Raw genomic sequence first — 22359 nt, 5'->3', positions numbered from 1 at the left:
ACCTTTTTAATAAAAAAAATCACGTGGCTAAAGTGAAAATTGTCCCATTTTAATAAAAGACATTAATACATTTTGGTTTCACCATGTAGAAATTACAGCAGTGTTTGTGTAGCCCCCCCATTTCAGGGCACCATAATATTTGGGACACAGCCATGTTATATGAATGAATGTAGTCATGTTTAGTATTTTGTTGCATATCCTAAAATTCCAAAAAAACCCATCTTTAAAGGTTTGAAGGGATAATATGAGTTAAGATAACCTTTTAAAAAACACAGTGAGGTTAAAAATCACCGACAATCTGAATTTTAGGTTGTTTATTTACACTTGTGCAACCTTGCGCTAAATGTAACTGCTTTGCCATAGAAAATTTTTTATTTGAATGAGAGATTTCACTTAATACTATTTTATTATTTTTAATATTTCACTTTTAGTCAATGTCTTTTCCTTGTGATTATGGATAGGCCTATAGGCTATTTATAGAAGTTTGTGAGGTCCTGTGGGATACAATGGGTGATATAGGGACATTCAGGGCTTTCAGGTCTAAAACAGGAAAATCCACTTCACACTCCGCTTCAGTTTTTGTAGGGCTGCTGAGTCCAGGAACTTTTGTTATGATGCATTTATTACATGTGTCTTTATCAACTTAACTATCCATTTTTGAACACAATATAAATTTAATTTTTCAAAGACAAATCACATGTACATCCTATCTTTGTGAAGCCAGCTGGCCATCAGACACTTTACGGAATATCTAAAATTCTTAATTTTACAAAACTGTCTGGGCCAATATAAACATATAGTATATCAGAACTGAAGTAATATCAAAAAACCTAAAAAAGAACTATTCCTTTAAGGGCCGTTCATCTGGGAATCTTGGGTAATACTTCAGTCAAACAGGCTAACAACAGAGGACTTTCCCAAGAGACCCGGCCAATCCAAAAATGAACAGTAAGACTAAAATCATATAAAGAACCGAAGAAAAAGTCTACATTTGCTGCAACTATTTAATAATGATACTGAAACAAGGTATTGGAAACATGCTGTTTGACACAGCTACAGATTTCTTTATTCACCACGTACCCCCATTGTTTTAATACACAACAACATTTTAGTGTGTTTTAATCAACAGCAATTAGAAGTGTTTTTAAATGTAAACAATAATAAAATTAAGCTATTCAAACAAAACCAAAAAAAACGTAGGAAGACCACCCATCATGCAGAGAGCAGAATGAATGCAAGTCATCAGAATACAAAAACCCCAGTCTGACTGCCAACATATTACCCTCAAACAAACAAACAAACCCTCCAACAAGTTTTCTACAATGTGAGCTGATTTCAGATGGAAAAACCCCATCTTACACTAGGCTGATTTTACACAGGTAACCATTCCTATGCTGTGAGCTGACTTCACACAGGTAACCATTCCTATGCTGTGAGCTGACTTCACACAGGTAACCATTCCTATGCTGTGAGCTGACTTACACATGTAGGCCATTCCTACACTGAGCTGACTTTACACAGGTAAACCATTCGTACACTGTCAGCTGAGTCCAATCACACTTGCTGATTGCTCCACTGGTCCCTCATGTTCACTATCCATTCCCTGATTGAATCTGAGATCCTGCAAGATTGGAAATGCTGGACAGCAAGTCTGACCCCAGTGCATTTCTGGACAGTGGCCCGGCAGAGTCAGAGGGTCAAACGAAGCCTATTACGTGGTGGGTCAAGGGCAAGAGACTCATTTTACCTGCACTACTGGCATTACAATAACAGTAGCTCCCCCAATATCTACTTCTCTCTTCTTCTCCCTCTGCCTTAGCCCCTCTCATCCTCTCTCTCCTTTCCATGACACTCCTCTGCTCACTTAATTTCTCATCTGTGTGTTTGTGTTTGTTTGTGGGTGAATAAGTGACAGTGTATTAGTGTGGGGGGAGAAAAATTTAAATGAAAATCTATTTTTTCTAATTAACTTTAAAAAAAATGTCCTGCTGAGCCAACAGACGGCCTAATAAATATAATCAATCGCTCGGCTTAATTTAGTTTCAGGTGATTTTTAATGAGAATATAATCAGTTCTGAAGGATAGAAGGTCAGAGCCTGTTGGTGTTTTCAAAAAGATAAATGCATAGCATGTAAAAAAACAGTGGTCTCTCTTACCTGGTAAGCAGTGGCAAAGCGTTTTAGGTTGAAACCCTGTGGCCTGGTGGCTGTAAGTGCCCTGTTTAAACATGTTATACTGCTGCAGGGCCTGTCAGCGGGATGGAGAATCCCATTCTCTTTTCTCAACACTGAATTGGGAATTAAGCAGAAGCCAGGTAAACTGGCCAGCGTTGCATCATGGGAAAGGCTGACGGATGGTGAGGAGGCTCTCCGAGCCCAGAGGGACGCTTTCCTTTAATGCTCTTCCTTATTAACGAGCATACATATTTCATCTTTTGAAATTCATTGCAGTAAATAGCCATTGTTAATTTATAAGTAACACTGAGAAATACGGCTTCATTTCTGGTTACCGGCGTCGTAAAACAACTAAGTTGAGGGGGGAAGTCTGTTAAAAAGGGCAATTTCCCAGAATAAGTAAAATTGAATGCATATTTGATAGTAGTGTTTTGTTTTTTTTTCTGGCAGAAAAGAGGAAAAATGGCCTTCGATTAGTGGCTGCCGCCTCCTGTTGCTGCTTGAGTAACTGCACTTCAGCAGTGAGTGCGAGCGTAAGCATTAGTATAAGCACGAGCACGAGCATTACCGTGAGTGTAAGCATATAAGCCCCACTGTTTCCCCTCCCTTACTCTCGTATACAGGATGGGCTGCGTAGACTGACAGTAAGCACTCCCACGTTCACCCAGTAGAAAATGAGAGGGAAAGAAATTGAAAGAGAAACAGACTGAAAGACAGGGATGGAGATTCAAAGAGAGATAGGAAAAGCACTAACGGTAACAACCTTCTGCAAGGACAAGTTCAGAGAACATTGTCTTTCACTAGTCTGTGGGCCGTCTTCCCTGTAACATAAAGGGGTGCTTCCTTGGATGACTTTATGGTGAACAGCAATATTATGATTCAGAAAAATTCTGAGAATATGGCTGCACTGGCTAACTTTTTACGAAAGTGAAAGTTTATATAATTACAAGAGTTTGCCTTGAGATTTTTAGACTTAACCTTCAGACTTTTCTGCCGTCTATATTAAGATCTTGGGGAGGCAGTTGCTGCTGAAGTCGGTGTCTGTTTTGATGCTGTCAAGCACAGCAAAAAGCTAACATACATTTGCAGGCCAATGTGATTTCTTTACTTGGAAAATAATCTGTTCCCCGTTGTAGTCATGTTAAAGTTAGTGATGGTAACCCTGTTCTAATCATGTTATGTTCGCAGTTTGGTGGTAACCCTGTTATGGATGTGTTCTTGTTTATCTGTGAGGACTTTGTGAGGCTGTCAAACCCAGCTCTGCTTTGACCTGAGTCAAATACATCATTGTTTTGGATTCATAAACTTTTCTACGCTTTATTGAGCTTGTCTAGTGTTTTGGAACCTATGAAATACTCTCAAAAAGTTCTAACCCCGCCTTCTGGTTGGCTCAGTTGCACCAAGCAAAATCAATCAAGCACAGAAAAGCATTTGAATCCACAACAATGACATATTTGACCCAGGTCTGCCTGGTAGGCTTTCGACAGCAGGCACAAGGGCTCATAAGGGTCAAGTAAAACCAGAGCAGGCATAAGGAGTTTAAAGATCACCATAGGCGTTAAGAGTCATAAGCGTGAAAGAAGGCCATGAGGGTTACTCTGCTTATCTGAAAGTGGACCTGGAGCCCTGAAGTAATTCCTAGATGGATAACGAGAATGCAACCATCTGTTGGTAACAGATGTAATAATGTAATTGTGGTTTAGCCATGACATATGGGCAGTGAATATCTTTTCTCTCCATGAAAAGCATTTTGTCGGATTTAGGAATGGAGCAATAATTGTGTGTTGGTATGTTTTGTTTGATGTTATTGTTGTCTTGATGTTTAGTATGAGAATATCCTCTGTACTCAATGTTGTCTTCTGTGTGGGCCCCGGGAAGAATAATGTAGCTGCTGCATCTGCTGGAGCTAGCAGGGATCCTACTAAATGAGATGAAATTCCCAGTGTCCCTACAGGTTTGATTGGTACCCTCCCATCTCAGCTCTGACCAGTAACAGCAAGCCCTTTTGTTTTTGAGACACTTGGTTAAAGCACTATTCGTGGCGTATGAGTGGGCACCAAAGTCTCGGATGAAACTCACACTTGGATCGAATTGAATTGTCTTGGATCGAATCCTAGTGCTGACTGTGGCTCGCAATTGGCTTTGTGTTGGTCAAGGGATATACATGAGGGATTCAGCCAGCTCAGACAGTATTCATAGCTTCAGCGAGCCCTCTTGGCTGTCCAAGCGCCGGTGTCACACTCTGCATACACGTATGGTCTCAGCAGTCATTGGTCTCCTCCATGACTGCTGTGCATGTGTGCGGATTGTGGCTGTGGCATGTGTTATGGAGAAGCAATGCAAATTGCCTTCTCTCTCTGGACCTGGCAACAGAGGGCGTATATGAGCATGTGTGTACATAGTACATTGTTCACTTTCTGCTTTTTTATTATCATAAAGAAATTCAGGCGTCAAAATACATTTTAAGTAACTCCAAAGCAATACGCTAACATAAAACATTCTCACAGTGTCGCTGACATGCAATGGTAATGTTATAACATTGACCAAACATTCCAGTAACATTGTCAGAACTCGGTTTGTAAATGTTTCGCAAGTTGTGCATTTCAACAAATCTCGGATTACCTTGCTCTGACATTGTAGTTGACAGGCTTTTTGAGGCTTCTCTGAATGTGTAATATATCTGACAACAAGCGCAAAAACTGATTGAATACGTTGAAACTGAAAAAAACAAAAAAACACTATCCTAACTAGCTAACTGTTTTTTTTCTTTACTAATTTCCTCTTGTTCTTTAATATTTTTCTCTTTAGGTGAGTGTGTTATATGAGATGTCTTCATAATCTGAATTATTAACATGCTTGGTGGATTTCTCACTCAGAAACCTCACAAATGTAGGTCCAGGTGCTTACATGTGAATGTCTGCCCACTCATGTGAATACATCCAAGGTGGGGAAATATCAATGGTTCTTGATAGGGATGTACTAGACTGATATATAAGTGTATTGCATTGAACAGGATTTGCTGTGCAGGCAGTTGTAGATGTAATGCATGTTGTTCTGTTTAATTGTGCTAGATTATTTTTGCACTAGAATGTCCCTCCGGGTTTAATTTGTGTGAATATGTCTCTGCAGAATAGTTATATGCTGAAATAAGCACATTAAAGGGATGGGGTGTGACTGTGATGTCAAGTCGAAATGGTTCTCTACCTGTGGAATCATGGGAGTTGTAGTGTATTGAGATCCTCAGGCTCTGCCTCGTGTGCATGACGGGCCGGAGGTTCATCCAGTTAAAGGTGGAGAGGATGCAGAGCACTGTCGGGAGGTGTTTCCACAGGGAGGTGGAACGGTCAGTGCAGGACACAACTGCTGGTGCATGGCGTGTAGGAAGATATGGGCTCTTGCAAACAGGAAAATATGACAACACTGTACTGCGCATGTTAAGCCAAGTGTATAACGCAGTAATGCAATAAATATGTAAGATATTGTGTATGCCTATGTCATAATACCAAAATAAAACTAAGGCATGTTTATGTGGTAATTGACTGTGAAATGGGGAAACTGCTTGTAATCTAGACTAAATGTCAAAACGTCCCCCATATTCAGAACGTCTTCTGGCAGTTGGTTCTTGGTTCTGACACCAACCTCGTTGTAGGTCCTGTGTGTGTGTTTGTATTTGCATACATGTATTCCATCACCATTGTTAATTTTCAAGTTCAATTCATAAATATACAAGCAGACACTTGGAGAAATTGAGCATTGCTGTCTGTGCAAGCAGGTATGTTATTATTGAGGCATCTTAGCAGGAGTTTGGGTGACAGGGCACAGAGGCCCGGTCTGACTGGAAATGACACCCCAGACAAACCTCATAAATCATCCAGCAGCAACATCAGCCTCCATGCCGTCTGCTCCCTAGTCCCTTGTTTCTCTATTTCTGTTGATGGGCTCACATTACCATGTGACACCCCTGAATTTACTGCCATCTCACAGGAAAAATCCTTGAAAGAGCTGAGATCGGGTTGTTCTGTTAGCATTGTCTTGCTGCCTTTGTTCATGATTAGATCTGTGTGCCTAGAGAACAGCGGCCCCTGCAGTATTTTAACCATGCATGTGCCTTCCTCAGGTGGGGTCTATGGAGTTCATGGCTATGAAGCGCTCCCAGCTCTACGGGATGGGAAACATGTCCTATGCCCAGCAGCAGGGTGGGCCTTATTCCAGTCAGCCATACGGATCACCAGCCCCTCATCGCTATCCAATGGGCACGCAGGGGCGGGGCCATATGGGGATGGGCGGAATGCAGCAGGTATGTCAGTGTACTCTTTATTAATTTCCCTAATTTACCCTCCCCCTGTCCAATATACAGTGGGCTCCAGAATTATTGGCACCCCTGATGAAGCTTCATAAAAAGTGCTGTAAATTATAAAAGAATACAGTTATTGACTTCATTTTCCAACATGCGTAAAGTAGTACTTTAATGATTTAAAAAAAAAAAGCATTCCCCAAAAATGTATGCATTCCATTTAGCCGCCAAACATGTCTATAGTGTGTATGGGCTCAAAGTTTCATTTTGGTCTCATCTGCCCATAGCACTCTCTTGCAGTTAAAATTCCAATGAGGTTTGGGAAACTCAAGATGCTTGGTTTTGTTTATTGTGCTCAGTAAGGGCTGTCTTTGTGACACCCTTCCAAAGAGTTTTTGGGTATGGAGGTGCCATTGTATGTTTTTTAGGTGACTCCAAGACACAACCGATCTCTGCAATTCTTAAACTGGACAGTTATTTGGCTTTTCCCATGCTGATTGTTGACAAAGGCATTTTGCATGCTTATTACCTCATTTTTATACTCTAGTAAACAGGAAGTGATGGAATGACACAATAACCAGTAGTTCCTTTGGTTCAGATGAACTAAATGAAAGTAAAGTTGTATTGCCAATTTCACTTTGATTTTATTTACAATAATTGCTGGGGGTGCTAAAAAGTTTTGCACCTGTGATTTTCACAATATAATTTGATTAATGAATAAAAAATATTGAAACATAACCGTAAATGAAATAAAAGTATATACATTTCCTGTTTGTTTGAACCGAAAATATACATCATTATCAGTGTTGTTTATTATATGCAGCCTTTTTTCTCCATTTTTATTAAGGGTGCCAATTATTCCAATTATTCACTGTATAGGAACTGGTTTGTGTCTAACAAGAAGAGCTGTATCTTTATTTATGTGCAGATTACATTTTGTTTTGTTATTTCCATGTGTGTCAGTGTTTCAAAAATTCAATATGACATTATTGTATGTGGTTCACAACTGGCAATGTACAGTAGCTGGTAATTTCTTTCCTTTACAAGATGAATTGTAAGTGCAGGGTTTTACTGAAGGGATTTTTTTCCTTGGAAATATCTTTTGTGCTGGAAGGGGTTGTGTTTTTAATTTCACATTTAGCCCGAGTGCTGAGGAGTAAGGTTCCAATTTCAGTCTCTCGCATCCGGGAGTGTCACTCCAGTTTATCAACGAGCTCCCTGAAGACCCCAGCCAGAATTGACTTTTTTTGATGCTTTCAGTTTTATTAGATGTGGCATTTGTCTTTCTCTCATCTGTAAATATTTATCCACCAAAAATCCACAAGAACCACATGGGATGCATATTCAAATGATGGGAGATCAGCATCAGAGAGCTGCCAGATTTAGACAGAAACCCACTGTATGTTTACAGAAGATGCATTTTTTTTCTCAGGCCTGGTATTTGGGACAGAAGCTTTGGCTGCATTTCTGTGAAACTCCCAGGTTTGTTGCCAAAATGGCACTCTTGCTATTCTGGGTGTAAACTGCCCTTCTGCCACAGGGCTATATTTAGCCCGGGCTGTTGGTTTTAGCTTAATGCATCTCCAGAGAGAGACGGCTGACATCGCAAGTGCTCCCATAAACCCTGTCGCCGCCAGGCTGTGGCAGATGCCAGCATCCCGAACAAGCCACCACGACAGTGCCCAGACAGGGAGAGGGAGAGGTGGGATTGTGTGATTACAGGCGCACACGCACAACGCTGCGTGAGCCGGGGGCATAGTAGTCTAATGGATGCTGTAATCCGTCATGTGTTATTAGAGAAGGGAAGAAAAGGACTTTGTTTTATCATTTTAAACCAATTTTGTTATTTATCCTCTTTCTCAAATTGAATATTAGCTTGTTCCATAGCCCTTAAAAAAAACGACATTTCAAGCCTTTTATAGACTAGGTGGAAATGTGGTGTGTAGGACATGTAGTTGACATTTTGACACCAAATATGCATTTCATAAATTAATAATCTGTCCAAATGCGATCTGTAGGCAGGATTTGTGGGTTTCTGCCAGTTTCAGATATGAATTTAAACACTCCAATATGAATCGTCTCCTTCCTAATCTGCAGACAAATAACATCCCATAATAAGCATACCAGAATCCCAGAGCAACCTGTGGTAGAGCTAGTCATCAGATTGGGAAAACCTGGGAAAATGCGCAGAATATGGAACTAACTTGTGTGTGAACAGATGACCTCATATATCGTGAGCTACTGCTCAGAGAGGGTAATGGTCCAAATAGTGGTCATTTGTGATGTTAATCACTGGGTATGCTAACTGGAGTATATATGTACTGAAGGGGGCTTCCTGGGTTAAATGCAAGTCCATACTTTGAGAAATGGTGGGGGTTCATGACAGTAGGTAAAGCTACTATGGTGGTTTCATATCCAAACGTGGAAAAGCTCCAGAAATGTACAGGTGAGTGTGTTCATCTGTAAAATGGAGAGTGGCTGATGGATGGTCTGTGGTGAAAGGGGACACATCTCTTTAGGATGGGAGCACACAGCTCATGTCCACAGATATGGGGAGCATGTACACAGCTCACCCTGGGGGAGAAATTAAAATGTGAATGCTGTGAAATGTGGATGTTAACATACAGGGAATGTATTGATACCACGTGTATTGATGGCAATATGTATGTATGTGCACATATATGTATGCATGCTTAGACTTGTTTGCCATGTTGTTTATTTATTACTGTTTTGAGTGAAGGGAGGGGCTACACATCAGAGTAAAAGGGGTGAAGGCAGCATTTGTGGGTTCTGTACTTCACTGTGGTGTACAGTTTACTACAATGGCCACGTGGATCCACTGTACACTTTGGATTGATAACGCTTATGTCCACGCTATGTGTGGGAGTAATACCAATGTAAAATTTGTAAAAGCTTTCTTTGAGAGGTAGTTGTTTTTATTTTATTGTTTTATCTAGCACTCAATAAAGTTTCACCCTTTGTGTTCACAATATTGGCTCTTGTCTAAGTCTGCTCCTTGCATCCAAAAACTCATCGTCATCCATCACTGTTATTTACAGAAACATCCTGGCATTATCACAACATCACTGTGTTCCCGAACAGAGATATTGTAGGCAGCGTAACATGTAATCCGATCAAATGGAAATCAACATCCTCTTATTTTGCTGTATTTAAATCTGAGCAGATTGCAAAGGGAGAAGCTATGGACCCAGTGCTCACGGAGCAGCCACAAAAAATAATTAGTGAAATGAGTTGGTATCACTGGATATGGCCAGGGGAGATAACTGCTACAATTGTAATTATCTGTGTCTGACATTAAAGTCAAAGCACCACAGTATAACTGTGAAATATACCCAACTAAAAGTGAAGATTTTATAAGAAGGAAGAGTGTTTTGTGCCATTAAGTGTGCCCAAATACTGCAAACAGCGTAATGAGCCTGAAGAACATAAACCAAACAGTTCATCAGCCTTTTCGTCAATAAGCACCCTTCACGTTTTGTGTCCCTGTTTGTTCCGGAATGTTCTCTACTGGCATGGCATGAAGCACAGCATGGACAAGCTTGTTCATCCTCTGGGAGATGGGCTGACGTCACGGGTGTCTGCTGGCTTCACCCGCCTCACCCCACTCCAACCCCCCCACTGCCCTCATCTGCCGATCGGACTCCTCTCCAGACTGCCGACAGGGGGAAGGACTGACAGTCCCTGGCTTCGACAATAGCATACCTGAGCAATGCCGAAAGAACACTTTATTATCAACTGAATGTTTAAAGGAGTAATGTTTAAAGGAGGCACATCGTAGCTAATTGACAGTTCTCACTACCACGCCCAGACGTTTCGGTTGAACTTTTATAGTGGGAAAGTTAGGCTAAGAAAAATATGTATTAAAGTACATTTAAGTAACCGAATAATAAATAATAAAAATGCACATTTATTTTATTGTTGCCTAAAGACCACCAGCAAGAGTCACATTCAACCACCATATTCTCCTGGAAGAAATAAATGTGTAGAATGGAACATAGGTCAAAGCGTTAGCGCACGGCTGAAGCTACAAGCACTTGTCGTGTGAGAAATATCTTTCTGGTCTTTCAAAGTCACAGATTTTAGTCTAATGGGATATGATTATCTTAAAAATGAACAGAAAGAGCATAAATAAGGAGTGTAACCAGCGCAATGCCATCAGCATGACTCCAGAGGCCTCCGTTAGTGTCGAAGGGGGAAGGGAATTGCTCGCAAAGGGAATTTATCATTCGGCGTGGAGGTTCGGGGCTCCCTTAGAAACCCATCGCTGTTTGAGGGTCTCGAACCCTGGGATTTCATCTTTTTGTGAGAATCCATCTCAGGAGAAAAGTCAGTTGTTCTGTCGCAGTCTGTCCCTGGGGAAAGGGGGAGGGTTTGTGGGTGGCTGGGGTGCCTGCAAGGGCCTCGAGAGACCACCCTGATCCACAATGCGAAATGCACCTCACTGGTCTAGCTTCATGAATGCACATCTCCACACACCTTTTTTTCCCAGGCCAATTCAACACATCCAGTGCGTTCAATGCAGGGTCTCCACTGCAAGCTCCCTGTCCAAAATCAACACACCCTTTGCATTTTGTGCATGGTCCTCAGCGAGATACCTTTACCTGACACAAACCCTTCTGAGCTGTCCGCCACATCAAACCCGGGCTCTCCACGTTTCTTTGCCATTGTTTGCGTGAGATGATCGCCGCCGTGGAATACGTTTGAAAACTCACCTCTCTGTCACATTTTCCGAGCTCCTTTCATTTAGATAAATGCCTGGCGTCTTTGTCAGACCGAAAAGACTATACGCGCGTCAGCGGGAGAAGAACAAATAAAATGATCGGTACAAAGAAAAGTGCGGCAGACTGATGGCGGGATCTGGGGCATTCGCTCGCAAGCGGAATGAACTTGAAAGAAAAAAGGGCTGCCAATTCCACTGTAATTTCCTGTGATGTCAAAGTTGGCAGACGAAAAGGAAAAGAGTTTGAAGGGAAGCATTAACGTTTGATGTGACGGGGGGGAAAAGTGATTGCCTGTGAAATGAAAGAGGGAGAATGTGTCAACACGCCAAGAGAAGCCATTACCGGTCCAGCCGCGGCGCTTACATGTGCTCTGGAGTTAACGGGACTGAAGTGTTAAATCGGAGTCGTGTCCTCCGCTCTCCTCCTCCTGCCCGTTCATCAGGGCTTCGCAGGATATCCGCTGTTTACTTTGTCAGTTAAAATGGGAGGCTTTACTGAATCTTAAAAAAACCTCGAAATTTGATGGAAAGAAAGAAGCTATAGAAAACGCATCACCTGAAAAATGGAGGGAAGTCACAAAAGTCGTTGCCAGGGAGCCTGTTTGGAAGACGGTGGTGGAGCGGGATTGGTAACTGATCAGCTTGGGAAAATGGGTCAGGAAAAGTCCTTTGAAATGCTGGAGAAGAACCTTCAAAGTCCGTTCTATGCACTGGCACTCAGACTTTAGGCATTTCAAAAGACAATTAAAATGGGAGACATTAAGAAAGGGAAAGGGAGAAAAAACTGCCTATTCTGGCTGATTAATTTCCTCCTGCTGCAGAGCAGATGAAGTTTTGGGATCAATTAATTAACGAGAAGCGTCAGTAGGTCTAATGGCGCCATCTTAAGAGTAACATTCATTACTCTGTGATGTTCTAAGAAGGTCTGTCTGCTTTGTTAAGGGAAACAGGGTGTGGCCAGGAGCCATTGATAAGGCCATGCTCACACAACCCAAATTTAAGAGTCGTTAAGTTTCCATCTGTTTTGCAAATGTTAAACAAATTTTCAAAATGTCAGCAAAAGAAAATGTGAATCAGTGTGTTTCCATCAACTACTCTTCTGTGAATATTCTGAAGATCACGCAACAAGAAAATTAAGACACAATTAAAAGAATGCCAGCTGGGGCCCTTTTTGGGCTTTCTGGAGCAGAAGCATGAGACTTAGGTCCCCGTCATTTTTTAAATCTGTTTCCATCACCCTTATCACATCCTCTCCTTATGCCAACTCATCAACCTCGCCCAAGCGTAAGAACTTTTGTTCCAATATTTAGCCATTTTCTTTTATTTCAAGATTTTTCACTCACATTTACTTATGCATGGCGGCATGGATGGTGTAGTGGTTAGCACTGCCGCCTCACAGCAAGGAGGTCCTGGGTTCAAATCCCCATCGGCCGGGGCCTCTCTGTGTGGAGTTTGCATGTTCTCCCCGTGTTTGCGTGGGTTTCCTCCGGGTACAGTCCAAAGACATGCAGGTTAGGCTGATTGGAGAGTCTAAATTGCCCATAGGTATGAGTGTGTGAGTGAATGGTGTGTGTGCCCTGCGATGGACTGGTGACCTGTCCAGGGTGTACTCCTGCCTTTTGCCCAATGTATGCTGGGATAGGCTCCAGCCCCCCTGCGACCCTGTTCAGGATAAGCGGGTTAAGATAATGGATGTATGGATGGATGGATTTACTTATGCGCCCATTCAAAATTTGCATAAAAGCTGTTGGATTGAAACCCCACTATAGCTATCTGGGTGGGATAAAATGTCATCATGGAGTGAGATGGTGTTGATCTAATGTCATTAACCAGAAGGCCTGTTTGTGTTTTTATTGCGTTGTTCTTTAGATGTACTGTAACAGTCTTCGGTTAGTAATGGCCTGCAATGATCTGGGTACCAGTGATTCCCTCTTGGTATGGTTTCTGAGACTATTCCTTCAACATTCCTCTGCTTGTACCTCCAAACCCCAAAGGAAACCCATTTCCCAACCATTTCTCTGCTCAGAGCTAGCACGCCAAAAAATTATCTTCTCCATTAGCTGTGACTGAGGAGAAAGAGGCATAAGGCACTGCAGTAAGATTAATTATTTCTATAATTGTCTCTCCTGAAATTCATCTTCATTATAGGGGATAATTATGAATGGATTTTTATGGATCGATTGCACTTGATCATTTAAGATTGCGTTTGGGCTTTCCAAGGCTGCAGTATGAGCCAGTGTGCCATCGTGATTGTCTGCTGCTGTTCTATAAGTCAGTATACCGGTCTGTTACTGCTTCCTGCAGTAAAGGGCAGTCTCTCTTCACAGGCTTGTATTGACACCTGCAGCCATCACTGTAATTACCAACGACACTCAAAAATCTCAAGCCATGGTATGGGCTGTAGGTGAAATGGGGCAAGGAAAGGGGGGGGGGGGGGTTGGCGGAGCCTGAGTTTGATCGCACGTCTTTGAATTACGCTATCATCGCTGCTCCTGCCAGACTGTCATTACCTGTCTGTGTGCCACCCACGAGCAGCCGCTTTCTGAAGCGAGGCCTCTTGATGTGGTTATGACGAGTGTGCAGAAACAACGTGGAGGAGTCTTGTTAGAGCTTGTGCGTTCTCTTGGTTATGTGCAAAGAGTACAGCACCTTGATTGAGCCAATGGCACAGCCCCATGATTATAAGCCATTGGAACAACCCCTTGGTTGTGAGCCAATGGCAAGGTCTCGTGGTTAATGGTTAAAAAGCAAAGGCCAGGACTGTAGCTGTGTGGCAATAGGACAAGCTTGTTGAAAAAGAGCCGTCAGTTGTATTTCTGTAGTGGTCTCTGCTCTGACAGGGATCTGATGGTAAGACTGATGGTGTACACAGTCACTCCTCATAGTTACACTGCCATGTCATGTTTAATCATGTCCCCTAATTTGAACCACAAGAGATGCGGTTTAGTGTTGTAATGTGCGGTTTTACACACCCTGCCAACACACAATTATCATTGCTCTATGAATGTCTCGGCTTGCCAAAATTCACAGGTGCAGTTTTATTTTCTATTAATAATTTTAATGTGTGTGCATATGGGCCTGTCTGTGTGTGTGTAAGTGTGTGGGAGGGGCGGGGTGTGTTATTGTGTCTGTGTGCACTTGTATGTGTATGTGTGATTGACTTTTTTAATATATACGCATAATTATATATCCAAAATAGGTAACGCATGATAAACCATAGGAAAAATTATTGAAATGAAAAATATGCACTGTGCCTTTAACAATGCTACGCAACAACAGAAAGAAATGTAGTGAAGCAAAATAAATGCAGGACACCAGACGTAAAATATATCAGTAGCAAACTGTCTGGATCCAGTCCAGTCTTGCTATGCTGGCTGACAACTGTTTTGACCTCATTTACTTGGGTAACATTTTTAAGAGTAGTCGGTTGTGATTTTCACAGTTTTTCTTTGAGGAGGTTCAGACTGGCATTTTCATGGAAGCTTGGTTATTATACAGTGTTGAGTAGGCAGTGTGTAGTGGACAGGGCAGGCTGTGTGTAATAGGTAGTGTGCATTGTGTGCAACAGTGTCTATAGTAGGTGTTGTACAGTGTTGAGCAGGCAGTGTGTAATAGGTGTTGTACATTGTGTTGAGCACTGTGTAGTAGACCATGTGCAGTGGGCAGAGCAGGACTTTAACACCATCTTCATTCCCGCCAGGGCTGGTTGTGCGATTTAATGTTATGACAGCTCTCTGGTTGGCTGGACCCATATGTCATTGCGATTGGAGAAGCCTGCTGTGAGTCCATACCGCCATAAAACTCCATATCCGCCTAAGCCCACTGGCTCCATTCACTTACATGCCAAACGCATACAGTACAAACACACCCTGCACCCGTGTGGACTTCCTCTCACACACAAACAGACACACCCGTACTCCCGTACCCCATAATCCTAATTTGTAGGCCTTGCCAGATCACTGATTCTCCTTGTTTTTTTTTGTGCTGTCAGTGTGTGGAGAACATCTGGCTCCTCCTACAGTGATGCACCCACATTCAGCATTTTCTTTTTGTAGATGTTCATCTTCAAATTTTGCATCCCAGAACTACTTATTTTTTTAATGTTAAAAGCTTTCTGTTTTAAAACTGTTGCCCATTTTGAGGATCTTGCTGAAACACGGATTGAGTTCGCTTTCTGTATCCCTGGCTGGGATTGGCTGAGCTTGCTCAAACATAGGCTAGGACTGTGAGCCTAATTTGTCAAGGTATGCATGAACTTGATTCTAAATTTGAGCCTTAAGCCTACGTGACTTTGAAAAATTACCAAAGTTACGTATGTCACACATGTGCCCAGTTTAATTTATAAATCGCTTTTATCCGGTAAATTTGCATATGCTCAGGAGCTCAAAGGCAAGTTGAAGTTGAAGTTGAAATTGAAATTGAAGTTGAATTTGAAGTTGAAGTTAGAGCAGCACTAGCTTCCACCATATGAAGTATACGTGAATGAAACTGCACTTTCGTGGGGAATGTTTGGAGGGCGGGGAGTCAATTTGACTGGCGTTAAATGAGGAGGGGGAAGCAGAGCCGTAGCCTATGGCTCTGAAGGAAAAATATGTTCCACGGCATGAAAGGAACGGAAAATCGACAGAAATTTGACACAAATACACGCCCGCTGGTACACGATCACATCAAATCTTAAGTCTCGTTTTCTAGGAAGTGGTTGGGAAAAAAAACTTTGGTGTTAGAATGAAACCTTTTTTCTTAAATATATGGAATATATATATAAGAAATGTTCTTATGGCTATGAAGATTTCACTAAATTGAGGAAAAAAGCACATTTTCATTTCTGCTTGTCTTTAAGGGCATGCCCAGTTGACTGTTTATGGTGGAACAGTCATTAGCAGCATGTGCAATTCAGAGTGTAGGATGGACGTGTTTATGACTGAGGAGCAGTGCTCTGTGCCCAGATGTGCCCTTTGCCTCTGTCCGTTTGGGTTCTGATCACATGACCAGTTATGCCACTGTTTCCTTTATTGTAGAATGAGGTGGCTGATTAACTCTTCATTCGCCCCAAAGGTTTGATCAATTCTGAGGTAGTTCTGGTAATTCTGACTTCTTTAAGTCGCTTATTTAAGTCGTTTATTTAAGTGGAACGTACATTTTTGAAATCAGAATGCTGCCGGACACACGGCTGTGACTGGGGAGGGTGTGGTGGTGCCCCGGCGATGTAAAAGATTATAAGGCACCTTGGCGCAGACTACCAATTTATCTTCCCCCCTCGGTGACCCCCCAGATATGTTGCGAAGGCCTCTTCTCGCGCTCCGCATACTGAGCGCTACGTGGACTGGCAGCCCTGGCGCACGATGAAAGAGTCCGACAGGAAGCCCTGCGCTGTGCTCAGCCTGGCGTCACCGCCGGGCCTGACTGCAACGCGACTGCAGTCCTCTCTGGTGTAGCGGCCTCTCACGGTTCTGCAGTCTGATGGAGTCTGACAGGCCGCGCACGTCTGGAGGCAGGGCGTAGACAGCCCGAAGGGACTGATAAAGCCGGCCTCTATTTTCTGAGAGGCTTCGTACTGTATTTGTGTGGCACTGGGATACTATTGCAGCTGGTGATTCGGTATGTTGAATTACTTGGGCCGGGACAGCTGGTGACTGAACTGAGGCAGGACTGCATGGTGTGTTTGTGTGACTGTCTGTAGGGAACCTTATGTGACTTCAACCATTAGAACTTTGCTCAGCTTATATTTCACGCGTTGTATCTTATAACTGTGTATTTGTACATATAGAAGGGTTTTCACACATTATCCTGTGATGCAGCTATGTATTTACACATTTCAGGCCTGGGTAAAATATGTGATTGTTTTGGATTCAATTACTTCTCTTTACTGAGCTAGTCTAGTGTATTGGAACCTATGAAGTCCTCTCAAAATGCGAAAACCCTGTCTTCTGATCCTCTTGGTTGGCTTGCACCAGACAAGATCAGTGAAACACAGATAAGTATTTGAATCGAAAACAATTACATATTTGACCCAGGTCTGACACGTTCCTTCAGACAATTGGGTACGTACAAATTTACTAGTGGGTACAAATTATAGATTCAGATAGCTGGATGCTTACATTCATATAGCTAAACACAAAGCCGTTTGGGTTAGGTTTGTTGCCAAAATTAAAAACTGCTCATGCCCAACGGGAGTACGGTTTCTGGAAACTTCCAGTTCCTGCACCACACTAGACTATGGTTCTCTGCATTTTTATGGAAATGGATAAAATCATGGGCACAGAGAGGAAGTGTCAGAGGAAGGGCCTGAAAGGAGACTGAGAGGGAGAAACTGAATGTGGGGCGTGTGTGTCCTAACGATGTCTGCACTCTGATTGGCTGTTTCAGCAGATGCCCCCACAGTTTGGCCAGCAGGGCCAGCCTCCGTACTTCAGCCAGCCCCAGCAGCCTGCTGCCCCGACACAACCCCCCTACCTGCAGCCCCGCGCCCCCTCCCAACAGGTAAGCCTGAGTCCCATAATCCTCTACTCCTAGCTGTAGCCTCGCACTCCCTCTCAACAGGTGAGCCTGACTCCCATAATCTTCTACTCCTACCTGTAGCCCCATTCCTCCCCCCAACAGGTAAGCCTGCGTCCCAAAATCCTCTACTCCTATCTGTAGCCCCATTCTCCCTCCCAACAGGTGAGCCTGACTTCCATGTTTCTACCCCCTTCCCCCTGCTGAGGAGCATGGCGGACCAGGTCAGCTGGTCTAGCAGCTGCAAGCTAAAAACGTCTGACTGAATGTCCTTTCACTGGCTCAAACCCAAATGTCTCCCACATTGCTGCTCATCCTTGCTAATGCTTGCTCATCATTAAACAGCGGTTAAATGTATGGAAGAATGAACTTGTCATTAAATTAAATGTAATACACATAATAGCATGCAGTGAAATTCCATGAATGTTGGTCTATTGTTTTTTTATAATTATGTGTATTTATGCTGTCTTACTTAAAAACAAAACAAACGCATTTTATGAATGCAGTTCACATCCATGCATTTTCATTAGAGTAATCTCATTTTTTGAATTGGCTAAAAGCATCAGCATTTTCCTGTTAGTACCTTTAGCTTAAGTACCTTTTAGCTCAAGGGTACAACTACAGAGCCTACCTTGGATTCAAGATTCAATCCTGCAGTCTGCTGGTTTAAAGATTCAAAGCTAACATCTTCTGATTTTAAGATTCAAACCTACAATCTTCTGGATTCAAGGTTCAAACCGGCCATGATCTGGTTAACCCTCCTACAACTTGCCATCCTCAGATTTTAAGATTCAAACCAGCATCTTCCGGTTTCAGGATTCCTACATGCCATCTTCCTGTCTCAAGATTCAAACCAGCCATCTTCTGGTTTTAAGATTCAAACCAGCCATCTTCTGGTTTTAAGATTCAAACTAGCCATCTTCTGGTTTTAAGATTCAAACCAGCCACTCTGGTTTTAAGATTCAAACTAGCCATCTTCTGGTTTTAAGATTCAAACCAGCCATCTTCTGGTTTTAAAATTCCAACTTGCCATCTTCTGGTTTTAAGATTCAAACCAGCCACTCTGGTTTTAAGATTCAAACCAGCCGTCTTCCTGTTTCACGATTCAAACGTACCGACTTCCGGTGTAAAACTCCCCCCTGCAACATCATACTGCGGTGTTCCTGTGCATGGTACTAAGGCCATCAGGGTCCTAAGGCGAGGCAGCCTACCCTCTCTCTGCGCCTCTGTCCTTCATGCCTTCATATGAAGCTCCTTCACTGGATTAGGGCTTTGCAGAAGCACTCTCGCTTATTTATTTATTTACTTTATTAAATCACTGATGTGCCAACTGGTTTCTCTGAGAAACAGTGGGTGATCTGGAGAGGGTAAACAAATGAATGAACTAAAAAGTACGATTAAGATGAAAAGCAAGCAGAACGTGTGTGTGCATATCTGTGTGCGTGCTTGCGTCTGTGTGAGCATGTGCATCTGTGTGTGTGTCTGAGTGTGTGTGTGTATCTGTGTTTGTGTATTTCCAATGCTGCACATGTGGTTTCTGTTCACTTCACAGCAATAGGAGAGCTGGCTCAATCAGAATGACCTCTCCTGGCAAACGGACTGTCAGATTGGATAGAGGAAGTGAGGGAGAGAGATGGAGCTGGAGAGGGGGAGTGAGGGAGAGGGAGAGGGAGAGCTGCCAGTGATTCTTGTGTCACCCTGCCAGCTCATTGGGGGGGCTGTAGGATAGGATGGCTCGGGAGAGGAGCGGTAGGCCCATGGCGGGTCAAAGGTTTCTGGAAAACTGAAGTCTAAGAACTGGAAAGTAGGTGAATATGTGTAAAATGTGAAATGCAGACAATTTTGTCACTTATGAAGCCTCACAAAGACTACACACGCACACACACACACACACACACACACACACACACACACACACAGCGCTGTAATCAAATGCAGCTTTTTATCTGTTTATTGAGGCTCTGAAACATTTGCCCGCCTATCTCTCTCCACTTACGCAGGTCAGCCAGTTCCAAGCTGTCCGTGTGCAAGAATAGCACATTATCTCTGCACGGGCTGACCTTTGGATAAAACCTCAAACTTGTTTGCTTCATACGAGTTCTGTAGGAAATAAAGACGCGAGCCACAGTATGCGGGGTATGGTGGAGAAGGCAGGTGATGAATAACAATAGCTCACATCTTGGCGCTCGCAAGCAGCTCTTAAACCCTTGCAGGCCTTCCATCTGCTCCACTCCTGATATTTTAAACACACACAAATTGTATGTGTTTTGTTTTGAAAAAATGTTTTGTCCTCTCCAACATTTCGTCTCTTACTCTCTCAAGTCCTAATTTGGAACACCCATGTTGCTTAAGTGAAGGGTTTCAACGGTTGATACGCTTGTGTTCGGTATTCCGAGTGCCGGACGTTAAACGAGGGTGTGAATTGTTAAAACTGATTCGGAAATGAACCATATTTATGGGGAAGTGAGGATTAGGTTCACACTGAAACCAGCCGTTTTAACAGATTAATACTACGTTCAGCACTCTGAATACTGAAACGCAAGGTTCATGTTAAAATGCCTCACTCAACCTACACCCAGTTGTGTTTGTGAACCTGTCCCAAACGTTGCATTGTCCCCTGTCAATTTGGGGAAGACTAAGACAAGCGCACATTGTCCTCTGCAAGATGTTTTGTCAGCTGCTGCTCCTTTCACTTAGCGGCCCACCGGCTGAGCTGTGCATCCATTGTTTCAGAAGAGTACATTTCATTGGCACCCAATCTCCCAAAGGACCTGTTTCTCTTGCCCTGCTCCTTGTTTGAGTTCCTTCTCATACTATTGTGGTAAATCAGGTGGTGTTGTGCATGGTTGGAGCAAATACCTGCAGACACTGAGGTTTGTGTAGCCCTGCTGTAAATGTAAAGCTATAAATGCACTAGATTTCAGTAAGGCTATAAATGCAGTAGATATCAGTAAGGCTATAAATGCAGTAGATATCAGTAAGGCTGTAAATGTACTAGATCTCAGTAAGGCTGTAAATGCCTTAAATTTCAGTAAGATTGTAAATTTACTAGATTTCAGTAAGGCTGTTAATGGATTCGATTTCAGTAAGGCTGTAAATGTACTAGATTTCAGTAAGGCTGTTAATGGATTAGATTTCAGTAAGGCTGTAAATGTACTAGATCTCAGTAAGGCTGTAAATGCCTTAGATTTCAGGAAGACTGTAAATGTACTAGATTTCAGTAAAGCTGTACATGCACTAGATGAGCTTGATTTCAGTAAGGCTGTAAATGAGCCCGATTTTACAGCCGTAAGGCGTTAAAGCCGTTTCCTAAGTGAAAATACATTCTTTCTCATCTGTGGTCTTGTAATATGGACATGCATTGTTGCAGTTTGTTGTATTTCTGAATTCATATTGATGGTTGGCTAATTATTGTGACTAGTCTTCATTAGAAATGAAGGATGAAGCAGATTGAGGACACCAGTGGATAATTCTTGGGGGTGAAAAAAAAAAACACACTCTGCCTCGATCAAGTGGCAGATACCAGTTGCTGCTTCTGCTCACTGTGTAGTCTAGGTGTCAGTGCATTGGAGGCTCACTTACTCAGCTTACACAGACAGGCAGTAGTCTGCAGGTACCCCATCGACCACACAAGTGGCTATTTCAAAATGAGGTGGTACCTGCCAACTGCCAACTGAAACCCTGGATTTATTATCTTTGTTTAATCTGCCAAGCTTAAAAAAAAGTGCTCCCTAATGAAATGTATTAAAACGGCACTGCATAATTCCTTAAATCTGACTGTATTTAAAACCGCCGGCGGTATTTTCATCGCGTGTGAGCTATTGCGTATCTGCTCTCCGCCGTCAAACTCTTGTGCGAATGTAAGAATGAAAACAAAGTATGGTTTGAGGAAAGCGAATAAGAAACACATGCACAGGCGAGTTAGGGAATAAGCCGTTTTCAGAGGAAGAGAGGATAAGAAGCGTAGTCTTTTCGGTTTGCCGCGGAGCTCCGCAGAGCTGCCAGGCCCTCCCCCTCAGTGTTCTGGTTACCCGAGGTTAATTGAAACGGTGCGGTCCTCGCTGAGCCCGGCGACCCCTCCGCTGCAGCTGTAATCACACGCGCGGTGGCGGTCGAGTGCTGAGGAACGCGCGACCGCAGGGAGAGAAGAGCAGGGCCACTCAGAGTTCAATGTCATTAACTGGTCAGCATCTGAATATTAGCGAAGAACTCCTTTAATTAACTGGATCATAAAAGGAGCTCTGTTTTGGGGGGGGGGTGAGGGTGACGCTTCTCGTGGAGAATGTTGGTTGCTTGGCGATAAGAGTGTGCCTCGCATGTAAAAGGTTTCCACTCGGTAATTTGTGAGAGCCGCTTTTAATTGTCGTAACCTTTTTATTGGCAGAGTTTATCGCAGGCCTCGAAATGTCTGCCGCGGGCCTGTGATTTTACTCCTTACAACATTACTGAGCTCTCTCCGGTGATTGGCTGCCATTCAGAGGTCACATGCTTAGGCAAGGAAAAGTATATGTGACCCAGAATGCACTGCAGTCTTCCTCTTTTCCCTGCATAATGTCTCTCTGTCTGATTAAATTGGAATATTTTTTTGTTTACGATTCCCCATGTTTTAAATGCTGTGCTATGATGGTTTGTTTTATTGTAATGATTCAAATGTA

At 42.9% G+C, this 22359-nt stretch overlaps 1 protein-coding gene across 1 annotated transcript in view; it reads left to right on the top strand.

Moving 5' to 3' along the window:
- LOC133141430 (AT-rich interactive domain-containing protein 1B-like) overlaps nucleotides 1–22359 on the top strand; it is a 126331-nt gene that overhangs the window by 12476 nt on the left and 91496 nt on the right. The window contains exons 2-3 of the mRNA XM_061261990.1: nucleotides 6292–6471; nucleotides 17576–17689. Coding sequence (XP_061117974.1) covers nucleotides 6292–6471; nucleotides 17576–17689 — 294 coding nt within the window. The remainder of the gene's footprint in view (nucleotides 1–6291; nucleotides 6472–17575; nucleotides 17690–22359) is intronic.

Source organism: Conger conger, chromosome 1, assembly GCF_963514075.1.
Source record: "Conger conger chromosome 1, fConCon1.1, whole genome shotgun sequence".
Taxonomy (NCBI): domain Eukaryota; kingdom Metazoa; phylum Chordata; class Actinopteri; order Anguilliformes; family Congridae; genus Conger; species Conger conger.
This window is presented reverse-complemented; position numbering and strand designations above follow the sequence as displayed.